Consider the following 26582-nt stretch of genomic DNA (forward strand, 5'->3'; position numbering starts at 1 on the left):
CTCTTGCCATGCATTTAGAGTTAAGAAGGACATTTCACCACCATGTCCCTCAGCCTGTCTTTTGTGGTCACATTCTTCCTTCCCACTGTATCTGCCTTTTCTATCACCACTGTGAATGAGGCATTCCTCCGTCCTGGCATTCCTCTAGGATGGAATCCTGGAGGTATCTCAAAAAATCATCCTCTTCCCTTTCCTTGGGTTGCACACTCGGATATTCCCTCATCTGGAGTGGTTCTCATGATCTTCACACTTGTCAAATAGTTGTTTGATCTGTGCCTTTTGTGGTCACATTCTTCCTTCCCACTGTATCTGCCTTTTCTATCACCACTGTGAATGAGGCATTCCTCCGTCCTGGCATTCCTCTAGGATGGAATCCTGGAGGTATCTCAAAAAATCATCCTCTTCCCTTTCCTTGGGTTGCACACTCTGATATTCCCTCATCTGGAGTGGTTCTCATGATCTTCACACTTGTCAAATAGTTGTTTGATCTGTGTCTTCAGTATTGCAATAGCTGTGGTAACCACTTGAACCATATGAGCTGTTGATTGGAGTTGGGCCCAAGCAAAATTAAGCCTCATTGTAATGGAATGCATACCAGCTTTCATGTCAGAAATTAGTGGCAGTGATTTATGGATTTTAGATTTCAATTTAGCAAGGCAATCATTCAGATTGTGCTTCGTGAAAGAGGAGGTTTTTTTCAAGGCCACTGCATCATTGGCCGTTTACTCACAGACTGGATGGCACATATCACCAGAAAGTTTGTCCAAAACATGGGCTGAAGCACTCTTGTGTACCATAAAAGTCCTCCAGAATGTATTTCCACTGTGGCCATCCACAACAATTAGGTCGGATTAGATACTCGAGGAACATTTAATGATCTGCACCAGTGTGGTCAGTTCAGCATTGCATTCTCATTTCCTTTAAAATGTTTGGTCAGTAATGGGTTTAGGGGCCAACATCCAGTGTTCCATTTACAGGAGTCCTCCACCAGGTGCATCACTGATTTCTTCCAGTGACATGATTCATGCCGGTATCAGGGCAACGTCTGAGTTTAGGGTGCCACAGCCCTTTCCATCTTAGAGTACCATTACTATATCCGGTTAGGTGGTGGTGCAGCGACTGCCACTGCTATGTGGGTCCACCCTCGACAGGCATCGGATCATTTGGCTGCCGGCAGACAGCTCAGGTACCGCTTTCTTTCTGGGAGATCACTCCTCTTCAGGGAGTCTGCAACTTCTGAGTTTAGGGTGCCACAGCCCTTTCCATCTTACCCAGATGATGAAGGGCGGTCTCGATGGTGCACTGATGGGAACTCTTTCACGCTGAGGAGTCTCCCCTGGCAAGATTTCACTTTTTTGCTTTTGAACACATTGTTTTGTAGGATACATAATTTAGTTAGACCTGTGACCCACTGCTATTTTCTGTTGGTGTACATGTTAGGTAGGGGGCATAGCAGGCCTGGTCGTTAAATTTCCCCTAGGACCCTCCACCCCTAGTGTTTTGCAGGTTGGGACAAAGCCAGTTAGATGAGATATTCTATCTGACTTAAGACTGACACTGCCTAACCACATTCAGAGAAATCAGCATCTCAGTAATTATCACAGTTTCCCAACTGCACCTCTGCATGGGTTCTTCCTTTTGAATAGAAGCATACACAAACTACATGCAGTAGTAAACGATGCAGACATCCCAACTAAAATCTCAAAACTCTTCCTGCTTGCATTTCACCCACACTACCTTTGTGGGGTTCAGATTCAGCAATCCCCTTGTACTCTTCAGAAACCTGAAGCATATTGTAAGCATATTGCAGCCTGCCCCAAAATGTGTGGCACTGTGCTTTTTCTGAGTGTAGTGACACCCTTGAAAGAGGAGCTATGATCGGCAGGATATATTTTTACAAGTTATTTTGACAACGTTATTCTTGGCTGCCTTTGAGAAGCATTTTATAGCTCCTTGTGCCAGCTTTCCCCTACTCACTCATATGCACTGGATTATAGCATAAAGCGGAAGATTTACAAAAAATTCACACAGGGCAACGCAGCCCCCCGCAAGGCTGTGCTGCGAGTGGCATATCTTTAGAGATATGGCTCTCTCCTCTCCTTACCGTTGTGTCGGCGCTGATTTCAGCTGCTGTGCGCCATGCACACGCATTAGCACCATAGCACTAGGGTGTGTCCATTATTCTAGCATAGGTTTTGTACAGGAAGGATATCCTTCCTGTACAAAATATGATGCCCAAACGCGTTGCAAAGGTTTTTCCCACTTTCTATTTGTGCTGCACAGTGCAGCATGCATGCAAAGTCGGAAAAAGGAGAAATAAAAGCATTTCTCCTTCTTTGCGCATACTTGAAAAGGGCGCCGTTTTCTCACGCTAAACCCAATTGTAGCATTCCCTTTACCAATGATACCGCTGACTCATTATTTGTTCTTAACGTTTCTTTATTTAATTAACTATGTCCCTGAAGAGCGCCGAGCCGGCTCTGCTCTCTGTCCGCCGCCGCGCCTCCGAATGCGCGCGCATTCATCCAAAATGGCCGACGCACGTCACGTCGCTACGTGACGTGCATAGACTAGTGCGCGCCACTACATATCTCCCCTTTTTCCAAACAGCATAAAAGTCACTTACAGTTCAATGTCCATTTCGTACTCTCGGAACCTGGATGGTCTCACCACAGACCTTCCACTCCTGGTCACTCTGGTCGAGCTCTCCCGGGGCCCTTGGTCCAGCACCTCGTCACCTCTTTCTTCTCTCTGCGCAGCCGCGCCCTCCTCCGTACTTCTCCTTTGTAAGTCCATATCAGCTCCTTGGTGACCGTTCACTCTCCTTTCTTCTGTCAATCCATTTCCTGTACTTTCTTCTCCATGCTGCTCACCAGTGCCTTGTTCTTGCTCTACGTTCGGTTCTTCTCTGTCGTCCCATTCTGTTCCGTTTTGTTCCCATTGCAAGACTTTGTTACACCTGGCCATGCGATCTTGGGACCACACATTGCCATCACTCAGCAAGGCCGCTCGGTCGTACACTTCCTTGACTTGCATGGGCCTGCTGTATTTACTGTCTCCTTTCTTCTGTAACGTTGCCAATTTTACTCTTACCCACTCGCCCTTTTCCAAGCTCGTCCCCTTAACGTTCTTCCGTTTGTTGTAGTGGTTGGTATATATGGACTGTGCTTTTTCCAGGTTGGCACGCACCACCGCAGGGGACCACTCGCTGGTAATAACCTTCTCCTTCCAAATCCGGTTGTCGTGTGTGAAGGGATCTCGCCCTCTCAAAATCTGAAAAGGGCTGAATCCCGTTCCGGTTGGAGTGATCCTGTAGGCCCATACCATGTTCTCTATGGCTTTCTCCCAATCTTTGTTGCAAGAGATCGCCGCTTGTACGGCACCCATCACGACTCGGTTAAACCGTTCCACCAGGCCGTTCCCAGCCGGATGGTAGATCGCTGTGTGTTTGATGGCTATGCCGTTCCTTTGCATAAATTTGTTCCATTTCTCTGACGTGAACTGGGGGCCATTATCGCTCAAGATAGACTTGGGGATGCCCTCTCTCACAAAAGTGTCCGACAGAAATCTCAGAATGTTCTCCGTGTCCATGGTCTCGTCCACCTTCAACTCCGGCCACTTGGAGTATCGGTCCATGAGGACACATACATACTTCTGAGTGCCCTGGTCATCGAGGATGGGTCCCAATATGTCTATCGATAGTTCTTCCCACGGGTTCTGCGGGGTTTCGAACTGTCCCAGTGCGGGACGCAGGGGCTTAAGCATTTTGTCCGCTCCTTGGCACTGTGGGCACTCTCTGACATGCCTCTCCGCTCTTATGTCCATGCCTGGCCACCAGTAGTTTTGTTTTGCCCTTAGCTTCAACTTCCCGATGCCTAGATGGCCCTCATGTAACATGTGCAGTAACTTAGTTATGAGGTTTCTCGGAGGGATCACTTTGTCTCCTCTGTATGTGAATACTCCTTTGTCTCCTACCGACAGTTCTTCCCTTACTTCATAGTAAGGCTTGAGATTTTCGCTCACTTGTCTTTTGTCTTGCCACCCCTTAACAATGTGCATCTTCACTTCTTTCATGACACTGTCCTCCTCGTATTCCTCAGTCCACTCCTGATAGCTGATGATTTTCTCCTGATCCTCCACCAGGGCCACCAATTCCCTTTGGTCTGTGGGGTCTTCTTCTCCTGGCTCCATTGCTGCTGCCCTGCTCAAGTAGTCTGCTACTCGGTTCCGATTTCCTGGAATGTACTCCACATCATACCTGAATTCGAGTAGTTTCAGCGTCATTTTGGATATTCTGGGAGTGGCGTTGGCATGTCCACTCGATGTTAACACCTTCACCAACGGCTTATGATCCGTCCTGAGTAAGAATCGGGTACCCCATAGAAACTGCCGAAATCTTGCTGTGGCCCACACCACGGCCAACATCTCCTTCTCGATTACACTGTACTTGCTTTCGGTGGCTGTCAGTGCCCTGGACGCAAAACTGATCGTCTCCATCTGTCCTTGACCGCGCTCTTGCATGAGCACTGCTCCCAGGCCCTTGTCACTGGCGTCGGTTGTGAGCACAGTGGTGCCCTGCGGGTCGTATCCTTTTAGTGGCACTGCTCCCGTGACATCCCTTTTGATTGTTTCAAACTCGCTTTGTGTCTCTGGTGTCCATTCAAAACTGGTGCTTTCCCTGGTCAGCATCCTCATATGGTGTGTTTTGGAAGCAAAGTGTACCACAAACTTACTGTAATACTCCGCCATACCCAAGAATGACCTCACTTCCTCCTTGTTGGTGGGGGGCGGAGCTTCAGCAATTGCCTTTACGTTTTCTGCTTTTGGTGTGATGCCCTGCACTCCAATTTCATGACCTAGATAGGTCACCGACTCCAGACCCAAACGGCATTTAGTCCATTCTGCTGTGAGGCCTTTACTTTCCAGAGTTTTCAGCACTTTTCCGAGCTTCTGATCGTGGTCCATCCTATCTCGCCCCATTACCAGGATGTCATCCTGGAAATACTGGATACCTGTTATGTTCCCAAACAGCTGGTGCATTAGCTTTTGGAACACTGCGGCTGCCGAGGCCAGTCCAAACGGCATGCGGCAGAACTGATAGCATCCGAATGGGGTGATGAAAGACGTACACTGTCAGGGTGTAACACTATTTGGTGGTAAGCGGAGGTCAAATCAATGGTGGAGTACCATTTGACCCCCCTGGTCTTTGCCAACATTTCGTCGATCCTCGGAAGGGGAAATTTCTCCACAACAATGTTCTTGTTTAACTCTCTCAGGTCAACGCAGCTCTGACCTTCCCGTTCGGCTTCATGACAACCACCAATGGTGCAAGCCACTCTGCGCAGGTGATGGGTTCAATTATCCCCTTACTCTCCAATTCTTGAAGCTCCTTTTGGACTGCCTCTCTTACCGCTATGGGTATGTTTCTCACTTTGTGGGCAACTGGAATGGCGTCCTCCTTTAGTACAATCTTGTGTTGGAATCTTTGGAGTTTTCCCACTGTGCCTCCAAAAACCTTTGGGTAGTCTTCTTTCCATTTAGTTAGATTTGGCCATGTTTCTGGTTCCGTGAGCAAAATCTGTTCTTTACCTCCCGGGTCTAACTTGATTCCCAGGTCGCCCTGGTCCAACCATCCCAAGACTGACGGTCCTCTCTCTGAGATGTACAACTTGCAGAACGCTGATCTGCCTCTGAACTCAAACTTCAAGAGCCGATATCCCACCATTGGGATGCGATCGCCGTTATATGTGACTGGTCGGATGTCCAATTTCTCCAGCTCTGGTCCTATCTTTGGTCTGAATGTTTCATCCCACACCGCTCTTTGTACTATCGTGTAGGGGGAGCCTGTATCCGCCACTACACTGATGGTTATTCCACCCATCTTAATTTCTAACACGGGTTTGTTTGTCCTTTTCCCATCTATGCACAGTATCTGGTCGTATATGCATAGGACGGTGGTTACTTCTTCCTCTGCAGTCTCTTCCTGGTTTTCATCCTCCTGGTCAACGTATTTCACCACGCTCCTGGACATTTTCTTCCGGCACACTTTCTCGTAATGGCCGATGATGCCACAGTGCAAACACTTGGCCCTGAATGCGGGACACCTTCTGTCGTGTGCTTCATGGGACCAGCTACCGTACCTGTAGCACGTTTTCTTGTTGCCATTTCCTTCTTGTTTCCTTTGCAATCCTGTGTTGCCCTGCCATTTGTTGGATCCCTTTGGCGTGGAGCCTCTGTACCTCTGATCCTTGCGAGGTTCTTCTTCCTGTATCCTGTTCACCATGGTTGCAGTTGACGGTTCTTTCTTGGTCGCGTCAGCGCACCTCCGTGCGAGTTCTGCCCTCTTGACAATGACCATCACATCTTTGAGTGTGGTGTCTCCACTTGCCCATAGCTTGTCCTGAACGTTCGTGCTGGAGGTGTGCATCACTATTTGGTCTTTGATGAATTCTTCCTCCCACAGTCCATACCTGCACGTGGTCGCTAGTTTCTTCAGAGCCGCTACGTATTCCTCAATCGACTCCCCGACCCGTTGTTTCCTCTGCTGGAAGTTGAATCTGTCGACTGACACACATACCGTGGGCCGATAGTGTTCGTTCAGGTCGTCGATCGCGTGGGCGTACACATCATCGTCTGAGTCTCCTCTCTGTTCGGGCACCAGGCTTTTGTAGATTCTAAGTCCTTCCGGCCCCAGATTGAGTAGCAGTATACGTTTTTTTCTGTTTGGTTTGAAGGTCTCTTCATTTTCGTCCTCTAGGACCTCTATGAAGTTGTTTATATATTCGCGCCAGTCCTCCCACTTCATCAGTGGTTCGCCTGGCTTCGGTAGGAACTGGACTGGTGCTATAGCGTATCCCGCCGGTGCGCTCATTTTCTCTTCCTTGACTATCGTAGCTCTGTTCCCTTTCCCTGTGGGGCTCCCTCGGGTGCTATCCGTGTCTTCTTTACTGGGTTGTGGTGGGGGACTCTCCGTGTCAGCCCCCTCTCCCTCCTTTAAGGTAGCCAGTTCGGACCTCCCTGTGGGTAGCGTGGACTGGGTGCGACGCGCTGTCCTGCTGAACAGGGTCTCTATGCCACCTTTCTGTCGTGTGGGCAGTAATGGCTCTGCCGCGCTCTTCAGGTTACAGTACCTCGTGTGTTGCTCGCAGTCCTGATGGTTCTGGTGCGCACTGTGCTGGGTCACTCAACTGTGCTGGCCCACTTCAGACTGGGCTTGACTGGTTGCTTGCTGGGTGTTTGCTCCTCTGGCCCACTGTGCCAGCATGGTTGGAGCTCTGCTGTGTCTCCCTCTGCCACGTGGTGGGTGTGTTGCCTTCCGTTTTTTTTTTTATTCGAATGTGCTGGTCGAATCCCGACCTCGTCGCCACTGTAGCATTCCCTTTACCAATGATACCGCTGACTCATTATTTGTTCTTAACGTTTCTTTATTTAATTAACTATGTCCCTGAAGAGCGCCGAGCCGGCGCTGCTCTCTGTCCGCCGCCGCGCCTCTGAATGCGCTGCGCGCGCATTCATCCAAAATGGCCGACGCACGTCACGTCGCTACGTGACGTGCATAGACTAGTGCGCGCCACTACACCAATCTACTTTATTTAGTATCTTGAGTTTAGTGCGAGAAACCTTGGGTGGTTGCATGGGAACGCCCATGCTCCACCGTTGGTATGTCCCTATGGCGCATTACTTTTCAGTTATTTCCAGCGCAAAACAAGTTTAGTGCTGGAAAGTAAATAGGAAAAAAAGATTTTGTGCTGAAGCACGGTGCAAAATCTTAGTAAATCTCCCCTGAAGTCAGGGCCGGGGCAATGCATACCATTCCTGTCTAAGCTCCGCCTCCTCCTATCTTTCGGCATCCTCCGCACACTCTACCTCTATACTTTTGCTGCTCAGTCGACTTGGTGTAGGCTTGGCTCCATTGCCCCAGATTGTGTCAGTGACCTAGTGCTGAAATGGATCATGTGAATTGGCCTTTGGCTGTCTCTGGTGAATGTCTCAGCCTGCTTTGAAACACTCTGGGGGATATTTACTAAAATGTGATGCAATGCAGCACAGAAATCAATGCATCTGCAGTGTGTTGCATCAAATGTAGACATAGATACAAAAATATGATGCTGTTTTCTCCTTTCTCTGAGCTGGCGCACTTAATGCTGCAATTCAACAACATGCACACCCTCTAACCATAGTGCAAGAGTGGTGCACAGACATAATATCGACTCCAAAATATCGTCTGGACAGAATATCGAGTTTTAAATATCGTTTGGAGAAAATATCGACTAGACAGAATATCGACAGCCAAAATATCGTTTTTAAGGTAAGTGAAGTAATATCGACTGTAAATAATATAGACAGTGAAAATATCCAAGTATATAATCTAGATAGTAAAAAATATAGTTTTTTAAATAATATTTAATTATTTATAGTGTGTTTATGTTATAATATGTGTGAAAAGTGTCAATTTATTTTATAATTATTTTTAATTATTTTTTTCAATTATTGTGTAATTTAATTCTGTAGCGGGTTGTGGGTTTATAGGGGAATAGGGTGGGAAGTAATTTAATTATAATTAATTAAATATGTAAATTTATTAATTGGTAGTAATAATTAATTAATTGGTAATTAAATAATATATGTTAATTATTTAAAATTTAATTGGTAATTAATTTTATTTCATTGATTATTTGCTAATTATGTCAATTAAAATAATGTATTTTCTCTAGCGGGTTGTGGGTTTATAGGGGAATAGGGTGGGAAGTAATTTAATTATAATTAATTAAATATGTTAATTTAATAATTGGTAGTAATATTTAATTAATTGTTAATTAAAAAATATTTGTTAATTAATTAAAATGTAATTGGTAATTAATTTTATTTAATTGATTAATTGGTAATTATGTTAAATGAAAGGGGTATTTTTAGGGTTCAGGGTCAGTTTTTAGTTTTTGGGTAAAGGGGTATTTTTAGGGTTCAGGGTCAGTTTTCAGTTTTTGGGTAAAGGGGTATTTTTAGGGTTCAGGGTCAGTTTTCAGTTTTTGGGTAAAGGGGTATTTTTAGGGTTCAGGGTCAGTTTTCAGTTTTTGGGTAAAGGGGTATTTTTAGGGTTCAGGGTCAGTTTTCAGTTTTTGGGTAAAGGGGTATTTTTAGGGTTCAGGGTCAGTTTTCAGTTTTTGGGTAAAGGGGTATTTTTAGGGTTCAGGGTCAATTTTTAGTTTTTGGGTAAAGGGGTATTTTTAGGGTTCAGGGTCAGTTTTCAGTTTTTGGGTAAAGGGGTATTTTTAGGGTTCAGGGTCAGTTTTCAGTTTTTGGGTAAAGGGGTATTTTTAGGGTTCAGGGTCAGTTTTCAGTTTTTGGGTAAAGGGGTATTTTTAGGGTTCAGGGTCAGTTTTCAGTTTTTGGGTAAAGGGGTATTTTTAGGGTTCAGGGTCAGTTTTTAGTTTTTGGGTAAAGGGGTATTTTTAAGGTTCAGGGTCAGTTTTTAGTTTTTGGGTAAAGGGGTATTTTTAGGGTTCAGGGTCAGTTTTTAGTTTTTGGGTAAAGGGGTATTTTTAGGGTTCAGGGTCAGTTTTGGGTTTTTGGGGTACATATACAATATTGCCTATTATTTAATTAAATTTTGTTACTATATATATATGTTTTAAGAAATATGATTAAAAAATTTTTTTTTTTTACTTTCATTAAATATTTAATTATTAAAAGTTATTTTAAGTATTGTTAATTATATTTTAGTAATTAAATTTTTATATTAATGTAATTAAACATTGTTTTTAGTAAAGTCGATATTTTTTACAACGATATTTTTGTAAACGATATTTTGTAGTCGATATTTTTGTACTTACCTGTTTGTACATACAAACTCGATATTTTTGTAGTAGATATTTTCTCCTCGATATTTTGGGTACTCGATATTGTGGTAGTCGATATTCTTTCAGTGATCCTGCAAGAGTGTGTAGATTCTGTCAAGCATAGGTTTTGCACTGGAAGGGGACTATACCAGGAGAAAAACTATGTTTAACACTTCTTGCATGTGTACTGTACAATGCAGCACACATGTAAAGTTTGGAAAGTATGAAGAAATTAAAACATTCCTCGTTGATTAATCCCGCCTAAAGGAGGCGTAAGGTCTTAGTGGAAATCCCTGCCCACAATTGTTAGTAGATAGTGGTTTGTGTTAAAACCCACGAGTGGTTGCATGAGAACATCCATGTATCGCCTACGGATCACCCCCTTAACACAAAGTAGCACGAAAAAGTAACACAAATCTGGTGCAAAGTGTTTTGTAAATATGGGCCTTTGATTTCGTAGGTAGCAATTCAGCTGTGCAGTAAGGGCCACAAAGGATAGTCTATGATAGGCTCATTCGAAGGTGAGCAGCAGGGATTAGAATGGGATACAGCAAGGCCCTCCACGAGACAGGTTGGGAACAGACAGTACGGGGCAGTTTTACGAATAATTTGAGGTGGATTTGCATCACTAAAGCATGGGGCCTGGTGCAAACTGTAGATTTGGGATTTACTTTCCAAAGCAAAACATTATTTGCACTCGAAAGAAGTATTAAAATAATGCAAAGTAGCACCAGTGCTTTTTGTGTCAAAAAAAGTCTCATGGGTGATACATGGGCCCTCCCATGCACCCCTTCAGGGGTTCGGAAGCAAACCGAATCTACTAAAACACGGTAGCATGGCTATGCACCACAAAATAATGCCTCTTTGAGGCAGGCATTAAAAAGGACACATGCTTTCATTTCTACTAAGTGTGTTTTGCCTCACATCACACATGAAATGTGGGAACATTTTTAAACCATGTCTAAGTATAGTATTTTGTATTTGAAGGGTTACCTGCCAGTACAACATATATGCTTAGACATCATCCACATCCGGGTGTGTGTGTGTGTGGTTCAGGCAGGTTTGCAGAGAGCCAGCACAAGGGTAAAGCGATTCATTGTTTTATTTCTTTCCTAACTTTTTAGAACCACAACCCAATTTTTAGAACGGTAGATGTTCACGACCCACCTACCTCTAACGGACATAAGGCGAGTGATTTTTTAATGTTACTAAAGCATGGTGTGGTAGCACCTTGTCACCTACAGACAGCATATTTTCCATTGAAATGCCCTCTAAATATTGAACAGTCATCCAGTTCAATTGATACAACTTTATAGCACACAAATTATAATGTGTGGTATTTGGAGTTCCTCAGAATATTTATCATTTGTGCATCACCATGTAAAGTGTCTTGATTCTATTAAAATCGGTTTCCAGTACACTTCACAATTACAAATTGCTCTGCTTTTGCTTTCCTAACTGCTAATGCATACAGTTAATTTACAGATATTTACATTTTGTTGTGTGTTGCAAAAAAACAACATCCTGCAGCCTTTCCTTTCACACTCCCTATACTTGAAATTGTCATATAATTCGCTTTAAATACTCCTCTCACTTTGCAGTCAGAGACGAAAAGTAAATACCAACCCCCATGTTAAAAGAATAATCTAATTCCATTGCAGACACTGTGTTTTTCTAGATGTCTTTTGTTAGCTAGTGAATCGACGGATAGTGAGGTTCTCATTAAGGAAGAAGTCGGTGTGGGAGAGAAACAGGTGGGAGAAGATTACTGTAGCCTACCGTTTGTCTGGTGTAATAATTCAAGGATATAGCCATGCATGGATTATTGTTTAGACATGCAAAAATGGAGAGCATATCTGCCTCCAGAGTCTAGAGAGAACAGATTGGTTCCTGAGAGTGGGGGCATCCTGGAATGTTGCAATTAGTGTTTTTTTAAGCATAATTTCGTGATCCTTAGACTAGTTCAGAAACACTTACCATTTCACACACTCTCTCTCTCTCTCCCTCTCTCATTCACGCTCTTGTGCACTAAGGAGAGACGCTAGCTTACTTTGACTGAGAAGACCCTTCTCACCCCTGCAAATCTCCACTGCATGAACACAAAGGCTTTATACCTTACCTTATTTACCCAAACTCAGGTGCATATTTATGAGCCCTTTTGTGTCACTTTTTGGCTCTGAGGCCCATGCGAAACTCTCGGATTTCGCCCAGATCTTTCTTGACTCTCTCCGTGAATTTAACCTCTTGCGCCAATTTACACTTAAGACCAGGCCAGCCCCACAAAACTACAAAGCTGTCAGGTTCCACCCATCACCGGCCTTCTTTCAGCCAATGGGAGTCTGCGCTCCTTGGCTGGGGCGTGGCAAGGCCTTGCACAGTTTCACTGTGCCGAACCAGTTCTGCTAAATGTCATGGCCTCTTCCAGAATGCATTAATAATGCATCTAATACTGTATCCTTAACGAATGCTTGATTAATGCATTTAATCATGAAATTCAAGTAGGCATCCTGGGGAAGAACACCTACCAGCATTTCCAACTTAAATCCAGGGGCGTAACGCAAAATGACACCCCATCTCCCCTTCAGTCTGCAGAATGTGATGAGCGGCCCCTGTGTCTCATAGATCTGACAGATATCCATTAACTGTGGGCTGAAGTCAGGGCCGGACTGACTACTGGGTAGTTTGGAATGCTGCCGAGCTGGGGGCTGATTTCACTGCGGTGGGGGCTGATTTCGTTCATGGAGATCTGCATGTGTTTCGAAATAATTAAAGCAAAACGAATTTCGTTTAGCACACGCGGGTCTCCATGAACGAAATCAGCCCCCAGCTCAGCAGCATTCCAAACTGCCCGGTAGCCAGTCCGGCCCTGGCTGAAGTGTGCCCCCCTGATGGGTTGAGGCCAGACCATCTGAAGGGTTGGGCATCCCTGCGCCGCTGGGGCTGAAGAAGGCCTGGTCTGGCCCAGTTCTGGGGGGAGGGAGACAGGCCCACCCAAACATGAGCCTTGGCCCTCGCAGTGACAGCGCAAAGGCCAATACAAAATTTAATTTCAAATGTTACTCCTAACGTTGTTTTCCTTCCTGTTCTGGGGGTTGAGTTATTTGGCCTGGGCTCTTTCTCACAGCCATCCCCAATCACCCAACTCCTTTTAGAAAGGTGGGTTGTGTTGTGCAGGTACAATAGGGGCATGGCGAAGGGGAAAATTGTTTATTTGCACACAGTAACTTTTGCCTACCATCCTGCTTGGTGGATATTTCCTATTCTGTTCAGCGCTGGAATAAATACGTTTGTTTATTCCTATTCACCTTTTCTGACTGCTGGCGCTGCCTATCAGATCAGGCTGTGACACAAAGTTTGACTAATGGAGTAGGTAAGAGAATGTGTTACTATTAGTGTTTATTTTTTTAACCTGCACAGGCCCAGCAAGGCACAAACTTTGTGTATGCTTCATTTAAATTGTTTTTTATCATTATCATGGCCATGGATGAAAGACAACAATAAAAATGTCCACATAACTGGTGATTAATGATCCTGCTGGAGAGCAATCATTTGCCTGGCATCAAAGACCTGCCTACAAACAGGAATGGTATAGTTAGGCCTTCACTTTTTTGTGTTACTATATAGTTAGAATTTCCCCAGTCTTTCATTATTTTAATGTTGCAAAAAAGAGTTTGGGCTGATATACATTTTTATTAGTAAAGCCAACCCCCAACCACTGGGGCATGCTTTAAACCCTGAGTTTGTGCTTCCCCAGCCCAAACCCTCTTAACATATACTGCCCACCAGTATGGATGACATGTGATTCCTACACCTTGTAATCCTCATTGGCTTATGTGGCATTCCCTATAGCCCGATTTACATACCTGTATGATTCATTGTCTCTGTATAATGTGTGCGTTATGATACCCTACACTGATATGAGTAGGGCTATACAACAAATGAAATGCATATGATAGAGTGGCTATGGAGAGATGAAGGGCACTGTTGGAGGGTGGTAGGGATGGTATCTGTGGAGAAAGAGGTGATTGGTGGGGCGCCAAAATAGACTTTCACACCAGCGCTAAAGCCGGACCTGTCATTGCCTTTCTGTTTTTATTTAATTAGCAGTCCGGTCATTGGCGCAAATGTGGAACATATTAAAGTGTGTGCTAATTATATTTACTGCTATATTCAATGTTTTAAGTTTGAAGGTGATTTTACTAATGTTTTTTACGGGAATAATGAAAGTGGTGCTGGATGGTGGCTGCTGTGGGGCTGGGACCCAAGGTCAGCTGTGAGATAAGGTGCACAGGAGAGGGATGGTAGAAAAGTGGATAATTGGGCCCGAAAGTATTAGTTTTGAAGCCTGGCCTGTTGGAATTTGAGGGCTTGCACTTACGTGCAGACATTGCTCTTACTTTCAAATAACTCTCCACATGCTCTGTATACACACAGAATCGATCCGTTGTATCGTGGTGACTGTTTGCAAGTAGATATGATGTAATCTAGGGCTTGTAGGGTACCACAAGAAGAGACAAATTGGGCCAGTAGTGGCCCACCCAAATGCAACCTTGGCTCACCCAAAAAGAATCCCTGGAGCCGGGCCTGGGCTGAAGGGGTCTCTGTTACGCCCCTGTTTATATCGGAGTGACCTGAATCCATTACCACCTCTTTTACGATTTACGCAGCATAATTTTAAAAATGTTTACTTCTAGCATGAATTACAATATTTCACTTTACCTTATTTTGGAGTTTCGTAATTGGCTTATGGCTCCGATCAGGAGTAATGTTCAGCGCCATCAGGCCACGCTTCACCTCCCTAAACAAAATAACGTGTTAGGTGCAAAGCAACTCTGTACTCACACATTTCAAGCACACCTAGAACAAGCTATCGACTGAAAGGGTGTACTCGGGTAAGGGAGAAGTGTAACAACACAATCTGCAAGCACACATGTATCAGAGATGCTTTAAGCAAAAACAAACTGTTCAAAAATATATGTGGAATGTGATTACAACGCCAGTACACCACTTTTCCAGGAATCAAACATGATTTTATTTTCACATTCACAGTGGTGGCCAACAAAAAATATTTGTGTCAATGATTGTACTGTCAATTCGAAGGGACAGGGTTTTAGGTGTGAGGTCAAGAACTGGGCGCACTGCTAGGTTGACGCACAATTGGAAGCTAACAGGCAGAAAAGGTGCATGCAGAAAAGGGGCATAGCCCTGTAACCCCTCACGATGTGTTTTAAGGACACACCAAGTAAATAAAAAACAATTTCGCAGCACACTTATAGGAAAATAAGAATAGAGATGATGTCTCAATGGACATAAAGTTCAAAGTTCAAGAGTGAAGGGGTTGTCCACAAGTTTAGTGAAGTTTCTTCTTTTATTGTCCAAACATGCGCCAGCCGACACGTGTTTCGTCGCCAGAAACACACTGTTTCTGCGACTCCTCAGGGCTGGGGAGGATACAAAACAATGGGTGGAGTATATATTGATACGAAATGAAACAATTTGTAATTGTGACTGTATAAAGTGTGGAGGTGTGTGGTGAGTAAAAGCAGTGAAGATTTGAAATGTTAACATATTTTTCGTGGATGCACACAAGACCACCCAAACACCAAATAAGAGTAAGTCGGTACAGTGTAATGGAATGGGTGGGTCGATAGTGTCTATGAACGTGATGTAACATAGTTATATTGATTACATTTAAAGCATTCCTATTGGTGACGCATAGAGAAGAAAACGTGAGTAAATTACATAGAATGGGGAAATAAGTAGAGTTCCTGAGTTTCCAAATAAGGACGGGGGTGTGCATCCTACCTATAAGAGTAGAAGTAAGGGATCTGCAGGTCTATGATGCCCGGGAGGGGAATTTGAGGGGGGGAAGACAAAAGAGATAAATGGCGTCACATAATGTTCCAAAGTAGACCAATGTTATTAAAACATTACGTTGGTACAGGAGTTTAATAATAATAATAAGACCATTTCTAAAGCGCCTGGTTACACCTATGACGGTGTGTCCCCGCGCTGAAAAACTACTACTCCCAGATGAAGCTAAAACCAAGATACACTAAAATCCTAGAATGTATCAGGATACATTTACTTGGGAAAGAGATGAGTTTTTAGATTTTGTCTGAATCTTGTTTCGGAGGGCTCCATCCGAAGGTTCAGGGGGAGGCTATTCCAGTGCTTGCTAGCCAAGAAGCGGAAGGAGCTACCTCCCATTCTGGACCTGTAAACGCGGGGGAGTTTGAATAACATCACTCCAGCGGATCTAAGATTTCGAGTAGGGCGATGGGTGATAAGGAGTCTTTGCAGGTAGTTAGGGCCTTTTCCCTGGGCAATACGATGAGCCATGCATAGTGCCTTAAATTTGATACGCTCCACAATGGGGAGCCAATGAAGTTTACGCAATGCCGTTGTACCGGATGCCCTACGTGGAAGGTTCAGTACCAAGCGGGCGGCGGCATTTTGGACACACTGAAGTTGTTGAGTGCCTTTTTTGCTCAGGCCAAGGAGAAGGGCATTGCCATAGTCCAGATGCGGCGTGACTAGGGCGTGGATAAGTTTCTTCCTGGCACCGAAGGGGAGCAGGTCGAGAACTTTGCGGAGGGTTTTTAGTATTCCAAAGCATTTTCCAGTGATTTTGCTAATTTGTTGCTTGAAGGACAGCTCAGCATCAATCATTTGGTGGTGGGGACGCACTCTAAGTGCGGAAAAAGAGTGTGAAAAGAAAAAGGAATTCTCACCGCGGTGCCGGTGATAGTTCCGACCCGGCTCCGCTCGAGACCGGGTATTGTCGAAGTCGTACACGGTTGTCACAGGAATACAACGATGTTGTTGCAGTGTGAAGTGAAGATCCTGGGGACAGGGAAAAGGTCTCATAAATGGTAAAATTAAGTAAGTGAAACGGAGCAAGCCCCTTTCCTGTGCGTGAACCCATATAGCAAGAGGAATTGAGTATGTGGCTCACCTTAGTAAAACTTAAACCACGACACGGTTCGCGAAGTAGGAGTCAACTTGCAGGGCTGAGTGTCCGTGTCTTCGGTGTGGTCGTTAACGAGGCTTGTAGGCCAAGGGGTCCCTGTAGGGATCCATTGTCATCAGAAAATGGGTATTCCACAAAGAGGTCGGAGTAGTGGAATTCGAGTGGCCAGGGGGACAAAGAGGAAAAATGAAGAAATAAATCAATCAGGGGGAGATTCTTGAATAGGAACTTCTTGGAGCACTGTGGGCATTAGCAGAAAATTCCTCAAATGTTTCATCCGCCCCCATGGAGTTTTCATTACAGAAAGTTATTAATTGATGTCTGTAGTGACCATTGTAGATGTTCAGGTTGTGCCCTACCGGTCTAAGATTGTTCTCTCTACCAGATGCACCTTTGGAGTAATTTACATATCTATGGAGAGCCCCGTATGGTCAGGGCCAAACCGCTCCCATAGAGGTACTAAGGTCTCGCTATGTAGAGGGAGACCCCTATGTCCGTATTGTTTACGTGGCTCAGCATAGCAAAGTCTACAACACAAATCTTTGTGGCTGCCAGTCGGTTTAAAAATAAACGAGACCTTGAATCAAGCTATACTGCAGCGTACGACAAAAATCTTTGTGGCTGCCAGTCGGTTTTAAAATAAACGAAACCCTGAATCAAGCTACACGGTAGCGTTTGCTCTAGGACAAAAACTTACCCGTAGTGCGGGGATTGTTCGGCGGTGTCTCTGTCGAGTTCACGTTTCTGTTCCGGGTGCGGTCACGTGTTCCTGCACCCGGAAGTGAATTTAAAGTCTTAAGCCTGCCGGGTCCCGGATGTAAGTGACTAGAACGTTCAGTCTGGCTATCTAACTGGTTCGATCATGCGCGAAAACTAAATGAAATGCACTTAAGGGACTGCAGTGGAGTATGATCCAGGAAAATAGAAAAAGTAACACAGACGGTGAAAAAGAACATGGGTGCATATAAAAACGCATGCACAGTATTCAAACGAACAAGAGAACAATGCTGACTGTATCTTAGTTCAATTCATATAGAATTACATATCATCGTGGAACAAAGTGAGTTTAATGTTCGTGATATTATATAAGGGTGGTGTATTATTGCTAATTCTACCCTCATTTGTGGAAAGTCTTTTCTGAATATAATACAGAGTGGAGAGATTTTGAGAGAAATCTCATTAACTTATGGTACACATTTTAGGAGATTGGGAGATTTTGAGAGAAATCCCCTCAACTTTTGGTACAGATTTTGGTCACACCTCATGTATATCTCAAGGGAGTCTTAGAATCGATTTAAGAAACAAAATTAAATTTAAGAAACAAAATTAAGTGGTCTAGTCACCCCTCAACCACGAAGATGTATTACAAGAGTTATGTGGTTGGGAAATCAGACAGGGTGATGTTTAATGTTAGGTTACAAGGGGGGATAGAGTGCTATGTGGGCGACACATTATCTTAATCACCCAAGAAGTATTGCATCTCGTGATCAAAATTTAATCCATGGTCCACGCTCCGTAGACGGAGAATCCACGTGGCTTCTAAGCGTCTGAGTTTTAGTTCTCGGTTACCACCCCTAACTCCTGGGGGTACTGTGTCAATCCCATAGAAGGATACCGTTTTGTCAAGGTTCTGGTCCGCGCATGCGGCTGCATGCAGGGCTACAGGATATCTGGGATCCTGTTTCTGAATAGCCCTAATGTGTTCTGCTATTCTGTCTTTCAGAGGACGGATGGTACTGCCCACATACATTTTCTTGCAAGCACATTCGATAATGTAAACTACAAATCGTGTGGTGCAGTTAATGTTCATTTTGATGGTGAATTTAGTTCCTTTTGTGTCGTGAAATTCTTTGGTTTTGTGTTTTGCCCAGCGGCACATGGAACAGAATCCACATTTGAAGAAGCCAGTGTTATGTGCTGTTGTCTCTTGGGATGGTGTGGCTAAGCCTGTTGCGTAGTGTTCTTCCTCTTCTGTAAGTGATTAGTGGGTATTCTCCAATGTATTCCTGAATATTTTTGTCATTTTTAAGAATACTCCAATGCTTAACTAGGCTTCTGCGTAGTGTTCTATTCTGACTAGTGTAATCCGTAATCAAACGGATCTTGGATGCATCGGATTCTTTGACATTCTGTTTTTTCTTTAGTGTATCCCCTCTTTTGATGTTTTTGACCCGAGTGGTCGCTTTCTGTAGTAGTTCATCTGTGTACCCTCTTTTTTTGAAGCGGGTGTTCATTTCCCTCAAGTTGAGAATGAAGTCCTTGTCGTCACTACAATTTCTGCGTGCTCTTAGAAATTCACCATAGGGAATGGTGTTGATTTGGTGTGGTGGATGGGCGCTGTCTGCACGTAGGGTTGAATTGCATGCCGTGCTTTTTCTAAAAAGTCTGCTGTTGATTTTGTTGTTGGCAATATAAATTTCCAGGTCCAGAAATTCTACTCTGTCAAGACTAGACTCGATAGTGAAGCTCATGTCCCATGTGTTGTGATTCAAGTATGTATGAAAGTCTTTTAGATGTTCGTGTGTACCTGACCAGATTAAGAAACAGTCATCAATGTATCTTCCCCAAAATACTATTGAGTCTACAAATGGGACACCATTTGGTCCCCAAATCAGGTCCTTCTCCAATGCCCCCATGAAGAGATTGGCAAAGGAAGGGGAAAATTTAGAGCCCATGGCAACACCTTTTGTTTGTTTATACCATGAATTGTTGAACATAAACACATTGTTCTTGAGGATGAGTTCCATCATTGCAATCAGCATATTTGTGTGTTGCCACATAGTAGCTGGTCGATTGTGTAAGACTTTAGTTATTGTTTCCAACCCTAGATCTGGTTTGATGCTTGTGTATAAAGATACCACATCCATAGTGACTAGAAAGTTACCTTGTTGCCACTGTAGATCCGATAAGAGGCTCAGAATGTGCTTCGTGTCTTGGATATATGAAGGAAGATTACGTACTAGGGGTCCTAAGAATAGGTCGACATATTCAGATAGTCTTTCGGTAGGGCCCCCTATGCCAGAGATAATTGGTCTGCCAGGCGGGAAAGGGAGGTTTTTGTGTACTTTTGGCAGTGTGTAAAGCCATGGGTGCGAAGGTCTGAAGACTTTTAGATAAAGGTATTCATCTTCGTTGAGAAGACCCTCCTCCTTCCATTTTAGTAGAGATTTGTTAATTAAGGTCGTAAGAGGGGCAATTGGATTGTGGTTCAGAGGTTCATAGCATGTGGTGTCGTATAGTTGGCTAAGTATTTCATCATTGTAGTCTTTTTTGTTCATAACCACTATGTTCCCGCCCTTATCAGCCTCCCTAATGACGATATCATGATCTCGGATCAGGGTGTTTAGGGCTGCCCGCTCATCTGGTGTCAGATTGTCTTTGTACCTGAATGTGTGTTGGTCTTTTAGGTTATCAATTTTGTCAATGTCTTCCAAAACCCTTTTATGGAAATTGTCTATTGAATTCCCACCCGGTAAGGTGGGGATCCATTTGGATTTAGATCTGAGCCCACTAACAATACTGAAATCAGACTCGATGTTAAGTTCTTCTAGTAGTTTTTCGGTATCATAAGGTGAATCTTCATGGTCAGTTAAAGAGAGAAGAAGCTGGGTGTTGTGAATGTCATTGATAGTAAGGACACCAGGTTCAAACTCAGTAGGAATGTTTTTCATAGTTTTATTGGAAGTAACACAATTAGAAAAATGTTTTTTAAGCTTTAGATTACGCACAAATTTAAACAGATCGATTTTCAATTTGCAAACATCAGTGTTGGTATAAGGGTTGAAGTTGAGACCTTTACTCAGTAGTGATATCATGGTAGGAGACAGTGTTTTTGATGATAAGTTGATTACTTGTACTTCTCCATAATCTTTGTCTACTGCTTCCGGTTGTTCCCAGAACGAAGTTTCTTTCTGTAGTCTTCTACGTTTCCCCCTCCTACCCCTCCGGGATTTGGTTCTAGTATGCGGTTGCCTCTCCTGATTCTTTGTATCTCGCATAAAAAAGGGGTGGATTCACTGTCTGTGCGCGTAGCCTCGTCCTCACTGACGCTGACTGTGCTAAGAGATGCTGTGCTTGAGGAAGCTGAGCTTAAATTGGTTTCATGCAGTCTGTCATTCCTCTTTTGAGTTTTGTTCTTGATCATGAAATCATATTTTCTATCGTAGGTGAATATTCTGCCATCAGTGTAGTCGGCCTCGTCTCTTTTTAACTGTCTCGCTTTGCGGCTTTTGATCTCATTTTGGTGTTTTAATAGGATTTCATCCAACTTATTGTAGTTTTTTACAGTAGATTCCGGACGGTTTAAATCCCTCTACATAGCGAGACCTTAGTACCTCTATGGGAGCGGTTTGGCCCTGACCATACGGGGCTCTCCATAGATATGTAAATTACTCCAAAGGTGCATCTGGTAGAGAGAACAATCTTAGACCGGTAGGGCACAACCTGAACGTCTACAATGGTCACTACAGACATCAATTAATAACTTTCTGTAATGAAAACTCCATGGGGGCGGATGAAACATTTGAGGAATTTTCTGCTAATGCCCACAGTGCTCCAAGAAGTTCCTATTCAAGAATCTCCCCCTGATTGATTTATTTCTTCATTTTTCCTCTTTGTCCCCCTGGCCACTCGAATTCCACTACTCCGACCTCTTTGTGGAATACCCATTTTCTGATGACAATGGATCCCTACAGGGACCCCTTGGCCTACAAGCCTCGTTAACGACCACACCGAAGACACGGACACTCAGCCCTGCAAGTTGACTCCTACTTCGCGAACCGTGTCGTGGTTTAAGTTTTACTAAGGTGAGCCACATACTCAATTCCTCTTGCTATATGGGTTCACGCACAGGAAAGGGGCTTGCTCCGTTTCACTTACTTAATTTTACCATTTATGAGACCTTTTCCCTGTCCCCAGGATCTTCACTTCACACTGCAACAACATCGTTGTATTCCTGTGACAACCGTGTACGACTTCGACAATACCCGGTCTCGAGCGGAGCCGGGTCGGAACTATCACCGGCACCGCGGTGAGAATTCCTTTTTCTTTTCACACTCTTTTTCCGCACTTAGAGTGCGTCCCCACCATAAACTCCTGTACCAACGTAATGTTTTAATAACATTGGTCTACTTTGGAACATTATGTGACGCCATTTATCTCTTTTGTCTCCCCCCCCTCAAATTCCCCTCCCGGGCATCATAGACCTGCAGATCCCTTACTTCTACTCTTATAGGTAGGATGCACACCCCCGTCCTTATTTGGAAACTCAGGAACTCTACTTATTTCCCCATTCTATGTAATTTACTCACGTTTTCTTCTCTATGCGTCACCAATAGGAATGCTTTAAATGTAATCAATATAACTATGTTACATCACGTTCATAGACACTATCGACCCACCCATTCCATTACACTGTACCGACTTACTCTTATTTGGTGTTTGGGTGGTCTTGTGTGCATCCACGAAAAATATGTTAACATTTCAAATCTTCACTGCTTTTACTCACCACACACCTCCACACTTTATGCAGTCACAATTACAAATTGTTTCATTTCGTATCAATATATACTCCACCCATTGTTTTGTATCCTCCCCAGCCCTGAGGAGTCGCAGAAACAGTGTGTTTCTGGCGACGAAACACGTGTCGGCTGGCGCATGTTTGGACAATAAAAGAAGAAACTTCACTAAACTTGTGGACAACCCCTTCACTCTTGAACTTTGAACTTTATGTCCATTGAGACATCATCTCTATTCTTATTTTCCTATAAGTGTGCTGCGAAATTGTTTTTTAATGATTGTACTGTCATCAAAAAGTCAGTGAGTGAATACACTTTATAAAAAACTATTTTTAGTACAGTGACTTGAGTGCTGATCGTTTTATTAATTTATATATTTAATATTCAACGGTCATAGGTTCTAGATGCAGCAAAGTACTTTACACAGAACATTACTGGGGCTGGAGTTTTCAAACACAAGGAGATGTACACAGAGCTTCAAGGAGCAGAGAAGTACTTTACACAGAACATTACTGGGGCTGGAGCATCTCAGACACAAGGAGCTGTACACAGAGCTTCAAGGAGCAGAGAAGTACTTTACACAGAAAATTGCTGGGGCTTGAGCATCTCAAACACGAGGAGCTGTACACAGAGCTTCAAGGAGTAGAGAAGTACTTCACACAGAAAATTACTGGGGCTTGAGCATCTCAGACACAAGAAACTGTACACACAGCTTTGAGGAGCAGCGACGTACTTTACACAGAACATAATTGGGGCTGGAGCATCTCAAACACGAGGAGCTGCACACAGCTTCGAGGAGCAGCGAAGGACTTTACCCAGAGGATTGATAGCATCATATGGTGAACAAACATGTCATACTGTTTTCCCTTTTTTATCTGTTGCATCGTGCCCCCAACCAGTGTGAGCCACTTAAATCATTCTGGAGAAGTGGGGGACAAAACACTCCCAAAGAGATGTGCACTCTGTTGGACTACACAAAAGTCACTCCCAGCCCCAGCGGGAGGAGGGCGCCTAGGCAGGAGCAGACAAAACAACACACCTTGGAGGTGCAGCAGCAAGAGCTGGCCTCGCCAAGAACTGCAGCAAGGCAAATCTATGGAGTCTCTTCTCCACCTCCTGTTGGTAGGTGAAAGCTGCAGTTATTCAACCCTCTTCATTCTGTGTCACAGCACTGACACCTATGGGGCCAAAAGGAGTCATGCATAATGGGCACTCTGATCATCTTAAATCAGATCATTGCATGCAACCTGACTCCTTATTTGTATGTCCAGTCACCTTGCCCTGCAAGAAGGAACATAAAATGCAACAAACATGCTATCCCTGCTCCTGTTTGCTATCCAATGCTGCAACTGCATTTGGTGGGCAGAGTCAGAATGTTTGCCCAGTAATGATATTGCTTAAGATAGCTGGGTTTCGGGCTGGCAAGCCAGATCCCTGAGGCTATCGTGGAGTTGAGAAGAAGAATCATTGCCAGTGCCGCGGAATGGTGGATTCGGAAGCATGCACTTACTTTCTCACCAGCTTCTCGGGATCTAGAATCCGCCTGTCCTGCAAGATGGCCTGGACATCTGGTTCCCGCAGCTGTAGCGCCACAATGCAGCGACAAGCCTCCACGCGCACTTCAGGCTCTTCCTCATAATGAACGGCCCACAGGAGAATATTCTTCAATTCTGCACTCGCCAGGCCTATTTGGCCAACCGCTGTTTAATCAAACAGATACACAATAACCTTCTCAGTTTAATTTACAACAAAAACATTGAACACCATAAACTATCATTTACTACTCCTCTAACATTTCTTTACTCTTTGTTTATGCAAGTGCTTTCATACTAATCACTCAACTCCAATAACAATTTACTCTTAAAACGTAGCAATACTTTAAATAGGCTCAATTTTCCATGTAAATTGATGTTACTATTTTGGAAAACAGATTATCACAGTCTTCCTTCTCTGTTAAGAAATCTATCTTGAGGTCTATGTAATAATTATGCTCTTTGTACATTCTCCAGGTGTCAAGATTAAGAAATATGGTTTCCCATAAGGATCATTCCTTCACCACTGCTTTATAAAGACACATCTTATCTTGGTTACTTAAAAAAATGAAATATTTGACCCCAATATACTGCTTTCACCACTAACTAGACGCTCTCTCAGTCTTTCCAGTCAGAAGTAAGATCACTGAACAGCCACTGACCTCTGTTAATTTGACTATAGACATTGATAACACATACTGCAAAATAATGTAGTTAAAGCCGAACAGTTCACCTTACAGTACCCCAATGTGTAGAATATAGTGGGAATGACCCACCTGGAAGAGCTTGAGAAACATAAAATGAGATCAATATGGATGATTTATTAAAAAGATCAGAAGGTTCCTCAGTGTATAGCGCTTAATTAAGGAGTTGGTCAGGTGACTTTGAAAGGCCACTTATGTACAGCTATTGTTTTTTGTCATCATGGTGGATCTAAGCAGCATAGACATCCACAGGGAAGTGAGATTTATGTTACTAAACATAGAACTTTAAATCCTGAAGAAATACGGCAACCATAGTGATGCTGCCAAGGAACATTAGAGTTCTGAGAGGACTTTCACTGGAGACACTCTCTTATAATCCTTATGGGACATAGCCACAATACCAGCACTTCTCAATTATTCATTTCCAAACGTGTAACATTGAAAAATTTGGGAAGCCATGAATGTTAGGTTAAATGGTGTAAGTACCAATGATCGGGCCTGAGAAAAACCAGGGTGATCACACGTGAACAATTGTCCAGGGTAATTCATTCCACTGGTATGGCCTTTTTGTATTAGATACATAATTGGTGTTGTAGAGAGAGAGAGGTTATACTGATTCAATATAGTTGTTTGTAAAAGTGTTCAAAATTAGAAACATTAATCTAACACCTTCTTGCAATGCACAATGTTATTTTTACATTAGTGTCAAGATATCCATTCAACCTTAATGGGTTGCAAATTAGGAATAAATTCACATAATAATATAGCCTCATAACCTGCAGAGCCTTACAAAGGTCATTATATTCGAATCCAAAGCAAATTTTACACAACTTTAGAGTGTACACATTTATCATAATTCAAGTTCAGACATCCAGCACCCGAATATGTGAGGAGTTCGAACATAAGATTTGAAATTAATACATTTAGCATCACATCTGAAGTTCTACTTCAAACCAAGATACAGCCATTTTGTCATCACCCAGAAATATATAGCTCAGAACGATGCAAAACAAGTCGAGCAAAGTTTTAAACAAATTGATCATTTACACTCATACCAGAATATTGTGAATGAAGCTTCTGTTTTACTTGTAAATGTTGAAAAAAAATCCAGAGCTTCAATTGAATCCTAGCCCATCCCTACAGTTTCCTGCCAAAAGCGATAATCACTTAAACAAACTGAATAATTAAACAATTCTTAAATTGAGTGGTATAAAAATTCAATGACTTCCTTTAGGGGTGCGTTGTTGGACTAGTGTTGGATTTTAAGTCCAACACCTTCCCTACTGTTGCATAGACTGGAGTTGGAATAGTAAAATATACTATTCCAAATTCCAGCGCCCCCTAAGACAAGTCGTTGTAACGAATTGCGTGGTTAAGGAACGCGTGATAACGTTGCAGTCAGGGTAGTGGCTGCGTTGTAAAGGCATGATTGGTAAATGCATGCGAAGTTCCTTCATACAACCCTTGTGCACAGTAAACACATAGGGGCAGATTTATGAGTTCTGGCGCATCTCTGCAAATCAGCAGGGATGCTCCAGACCTGATGCGTCACGCAATTCCCTCCTTGCGGCACCACAGATGCGCCGCATTTACATTGCGGCGCACCATGGTGCAAAGAAGGGCAGATGCGTGACGCATCTTGTGGTGTACGGGCGGCGCATTGCTGGAGTAGCATCGCAAGTGCGACACAACTCCTGCAATGTACAGAGGCCACCCATACATAACGTGGTGCGTCACTCCTTACGCCTGCTTCAAGCAGGCGTAAGGATTTGACCCAGCAGCGTCGTAAAACTGACTCCATGAAATCTTGTAGATTTCACTGCGTCAGTTTTACGGGGCTTTCCTATGAGGGAACGCCCACCCTGCGACAGAACGCCCACATGAAACCTGACGCAGGTTTCATGTGGCGCAGGGCTTTACAACGTGATGCATCTGCCTAGATGCGTCATGTTGTAAATAGGTCGCAGGGATGCGCCACGTTTCCGCGCTGTTGCGTGACGCAACGGCGGCGTAAACGTGGC

General features: G+C 43.7%; 1 protein-coding gene across 1 annotated transcript in view; it reads right to left on the reverse strand.

Moving 5' to 3' along the window:
• Positions 1-26582, reverse strand: part of HEATR4 (HEAT repeat containing 4) — a 427614-nt gene that overhangs the window by 110275 nt on the left and 290757 nt on the right. The window contains exons 13-14 of the mRNA XM_078659659.1: positions 23836-24025; positions 14556-14634 (exon numbers count right to left, since the gene is read on the reverse strand). Coding sequence (XP_078515785.1) covers positions 14556-14634; positions 23836-24025 — 269 coding nt within the window. The remainder of the gene's footprint in view (positions 1-14555; positions 14635-23835; positions 24026-26582) is intronic.

Source organism: Lissotriton helveticus, chromosome 9 (genome assembly GCF_964261635.1).
Source record: "Lissotriton helveticus chromosome 9, aLisHel1.1, whole genome shotgun sequence".
Lineage (NCBI taxonomy): Eukaryota > Metazoa > Chordata > Amphibia > Caudata > Salamandridae > Lissotriton > Lissotriton helveticus.